The sequence below is a fragment of the Cheilinus undulatus genome, linkage group 14, assembly GCF_018320785.1.
Source record: "Cheilinus undulatus linkage group 14, ASM1832078v1, whole genome shotgun sequence".
Lineage (NCBI taxonomy): Eukaryota > Metazoa > Chordata > Actinopteri > Labriformes > Labridae > Cheilinus > Cheilinus undulatus.
The window spans coordinates 43,717,341-43,721,573 of NC_054878.1; the positions used below are offsets into that span (position 1 = coordinate 43,717,341).

Sequence of the window (4,233 nt, forward strand, 5' to 3'; positions counted from 1 at the left end):
TTTAAGGAAACTGAGGAGCTTTGATGTGGACGCACCATGTTGAAATTGTTTTATCAAAGCTTTATTGAAAGTGTCTTAATTTTTTGTATCCAGTGCTGGGGAGGAGCATTGTCCCTACAAAACAAAAGCAAACTGGACAAGATAGTTAAAATAGGCACAAAGATAGCAGGAGAACAGATGTAGTGCATCACTTCTTTGACAGAGTGACACACACTGACTCTGGCCAACAAGATCACAGCAGACTCACAGCATCCCCTCTGGTCTGAATTTGAACTCTTAAACTCAGGACGCAGGTACAGGATGCCCAGAATGGGAACTAAAAGAGGCATCCTTTATACCACGGAGCATCCAGCTGTTAAATAAACTCTGAGCACACAATGTGAACTTGACACTCTGCACTTTAAAGACCCGACATTTGATCTGTTTCACATAGTATCATACAATGCTTAATGCTGTACATCATTATTTATTACAAGTATTTTTATTTTTATTATGACTTGCTGTTCATGTTATTATATGTTGTCCTGTGTGGTTGCTGATGTCTTTTGTAGTTTGTGTTTTTATACGCTCTTTGTGCAAGACAAATTCCCTCCGGGGCAATAAAGGTTTCATTCATTCATTCATTCATTCATTTTAAGACCCTCTCTGCTCTCACATCCTGGGGCTTTCAAAAAAAATAGTACAGAGAGGTGGGGAACAGAGAGAAGAAGCTAACTGAAACTAACCTTTCTGTTGTGTCTGCTTCTTCCTCTTCTTCGTTGGTTGTTCATAGCAGTTGGTTTGTATTGGTATTAAAAGAATAATTAAAAGAACAGAAAAGAGTTGAGCGACTGAATAACCTCTGACCTCCTCTCTTACAGGACAGGCTCTGACACACATCCTGGAGAAAAACTTCAAACCTGAGGTTGGGATGCGAGAGGACTCACGAAAAATTGGCATCCTCTTTACAGATGGAGACTCCTTCGATGACGTTGACATGCCGTCACAAAATCTGAGGGATAACGGCACTGAGCTGTACACCATCGGTGAAATTTTTACTGAGTGTTTGTCATCATAGTTAAGAGAATTCAGAGATATAACAAGGTTTGAAAATTTTGTAACATGTCAGAAGCATACTTAAGGTAACAAAAATAATGACTTGAAAATCAATCAATAAAACTGTGTTTAGCATTTTTCAAACAAAACAATGTAGCACAAAGTGATTTACAAAAAGACAAATAAATAAAGGGAAACTCTTGAATGATAACACCCTAAAATGGGGTCAGAGGAACCATTACATTCCTGGAGAGAAATTACTGTAACTGAAAGTTCCTTTCACTTTTGGGTGAAAAACACCTAGAATGGGGTACAGGAGCCATTATGTTCCTGGTGAGAAGTTCCTATAACTAAAAGGTTCTTGCTTTTAGATGATAAGCCCTTCAAATGGGATACGGGAACCATTAAGTGGTTTGGAGTGAAGTTCCTGGTGAAAAAGTCTCTCAGGTGGCCGGTGGAGGTGGCAGCATGACTCACAGGCTGTTGGTCTTCACTTCACCATCATGAGTTCAAAGTTAAACTGACGTATTTCAGCTGACAGGATTACAGCCTCCACATGGTGAAACAGAAGGTTCTAGAAGAACCACAGAGCTTCTCTGAAACTGCACAGTGTGGACTTTACTGAACACAAGAGAAATCTTCACAAATGCTTGTGTTGTGTATGTTCTATTGTAAATAGATCTTTGGTTAATAATGAGATATTGGGAAAACTTTACTTTAAACAGTTTGTTCATTTGTATGTTAGAATTTGGTCGTCAAAATTCTTCTTTCTCAACGTACAACCACAGTTTTCTCTCAGGTGTGGATGGTGCTCATGTGAATTATTTGAAGTCCATCGCCTCTGACCCACATGACACTCACGTGTACTACGTCAGTGACTTTGATGATCTGCTTCTTCACCAGTCTCACTGACAACCTGTGTGACAGCATCAAGGGTCCAGGTAAGGAGGGAGACTCAACATGACCCACTTATGAAAATCTACAACAAACTTGTAGACTTCAGTGATGCAGGAGTGTTTTTCCTGACAGTGGCTCTTTGACTCCTAAGAGTTAAAACTCTTCAATGTTAGGATTAAATGTTTGTGATTTTGCTCTCTTGATTTATATTTCAGAATCATTTCTGACTCAAATGGAGCTCAGCCCCTGATGTTTTCAGCCTCTTCTCTCTTTCTTTCCAGTACGCAGCAGTCAAACAGACTTCTATCACTTCTCCCTACCTGAACAAGACGTCACCCTGCCCTGTGGTACTCCGTCCCCCTCTGGACCTCTCCCATGCTCTGACATGTCCTGGTTTTATAGCAGAGCTTCATCAGAGGCTTTTACTGAGGCCAACGAAGGAAAGGTTAATCCCAGGTCCCTCCGAGCTGGTCGGCTGAGTTTGGACTCCGACTGTTCTTTGATCATCAAACGTGTCACTGATGAGGATGTTGGTCTCTACACGTGTCACCGTAATTATGATGATCGTTACAGCGTCAGAGTGTATCTCAGTCTGTTTTTAAGTAAGTCTCATTTCATTATCATCAGTTTAAAGTATTGCACAGCACTCAACCTCAGAAACATCAGTTATCATCTGACAGACAAGACTTTAGACTTCCAGTGTAGCCAGCAGATATCTGATATGTGGGCTTAACCTTCCTCTTCTATCTAATGGTCACTTTCTAAATTAGCATTCATTACCAGATCTTAGTCCTACTTCAGTCCTGGTTGGTATGCTAAACAGGACAAAGATGAGAAGAGACTTGTCAGAGTCATGTATGGAAGTCACAAACTTAAATTCAGATGTCAAATATTTTTAAATTGAGATTTTGATCTTTTTCCTTCAGTCTCTCCAAAACCGACAGACTCTGATCCAACGAGCAACAATGAACTCCAGTTAGAGTGTTCTCTGTTCAGATTCAGAGATCTTCGTCTTTGTCCACCATACCGTCTCCTCTGGGTGAATGAGACAGGAGCTGAGATTACTGACGGTGTTACAGAGACTTTCAGAGATGAAGGCTGTTTCTCTGACCTGACTGTGACTCGTCAGAGCGGACACAACAAGACATTCACCTGCCAGGTTGTTAATGAGGAGAACAATGTGGAGATACAGGCCGACTACACACCTGTCTTCACAGGTAGGACCATTATTTATGCTTCAACAAGATCTGTAGAACAAAACAGATGACGAGACAGATAGAAGTGTAGGGTAGAAGATGTTTTCTAAAGAGCTGCCACTGTGGTGACCAGAATGCCAGGGTTAATAATTTAATCAGAGCCTTCTTAACTAACAGATATCCTTACATGTTCAGTTACAATTATTCACTTATGAATGTTTCTTTTTCTCATAAAACTTCAACAGACTGGTCTCCTCTGAGCTCCATCATGCTGGTTCTGCGTATTTCAGCTCTTGTTTTGATGATCGTGAGCACTGTTTTGGTCTTCACCCTCAGAGGTGAGGAAATAAACACCATCAATGTGGCAGAAATAGTTCAAACTAATCATATGTAAAACATTAATGCTGCTATTTACTTCCAGGTAACATCAAACCACGGCGTAAAGAAACCAGCGTGAGTTTAAACTAACTCCTACCATGTGTGACATTTCTTCTGACTGATGAAACCTCTGAGATGATGGACTCTGCAGAGTTTGCTCTGTTGACTCTTGTTGTTTTGAATCTCATGTGTTGTGTTGTATTTCACAGATGCATGAGGATGTCATTGAAGCCAACTATGAAAATGATGAAGCATTTGGTGCTGCTTCCATCGAACTGCAACAACTTCAAGATCAAGATTAAGTCAAGAGAAAGTCAAATATGATTTTCTGTTTCTGTTTCATTGTGATTAATCTCCTGTTGTTGTTGAAGTTTAAAATTCCACTATTTTGTTTCTGTTGCCAGGCAACCAGGGCATTTGGCAGCAAGAAAGATGCACTCTTGAGATGTATCTTGGAATTGTAGAGTTATTTCACAATTAAGCTGACAGCAACTTACTTGAAACTTATGGCAACAAAGAAAATGGACAGTCCAGGACACGTTTGAGAGAAAGAACAGGAAATTTCCATCAAGAAAAAGACAAAAAAGAAGACCTCAGTCTCAACTACAACTCCTGGCTAGCTTTAAATCTAACAACAACTGTCAGTAACTGCCACAGAACACTGCCTGAGACGCTGATGTGGCTTAACCAAAGTGTGCTGAAACAGAAATAAGTCATGCATTAATAT

General features: G+C 40.2%; 1 protein-coding gene across 1 annotated transcript in view; it reads left to right on the plus strand.

Annotated features, from left to right (window-relative positions):
- The window catches only part of LOC121521174, a 7,651-nt gene extending 3,843 nt beyond the window's left edge, over positions 1 to 3,808 (plus strand). Inside the window, exons 2-8 of the mRNA XM_041804929.1 lie at positions 861 to 1,025; positions 1,911 to 1,976; positions 2,214 to 2,534; positions 2,859 to 3,149; positions 3,374 to 3,466; positions 3,550 to 3,581; positions 3,716 to 3,808. Of these exons, the coding sequence (XP_041660863.1) occupies positions 861 to 1,025; positions 1,911 to 1,976; positions 2,214 to 2,534; positions 2,859 to 3,149; positions 3,374 to 3,466; positions 3,550 to 3,581; positions 3,716 to 3,808 (1,061 nt within the window). The remainder of the gene's footprint in view (positions 1 to 860; positions 1,026 to 1,910; positions 1,977 to 2,213; positions 2,535 to 2,858; positions 3,150 to 3,373; positions 3,467 to 3,549; positions 3,582 to 3,715) is intronic.
- The last annotated feature ends 425 nt before the right edge of the window (positions 3,809 to 4,233 follow it).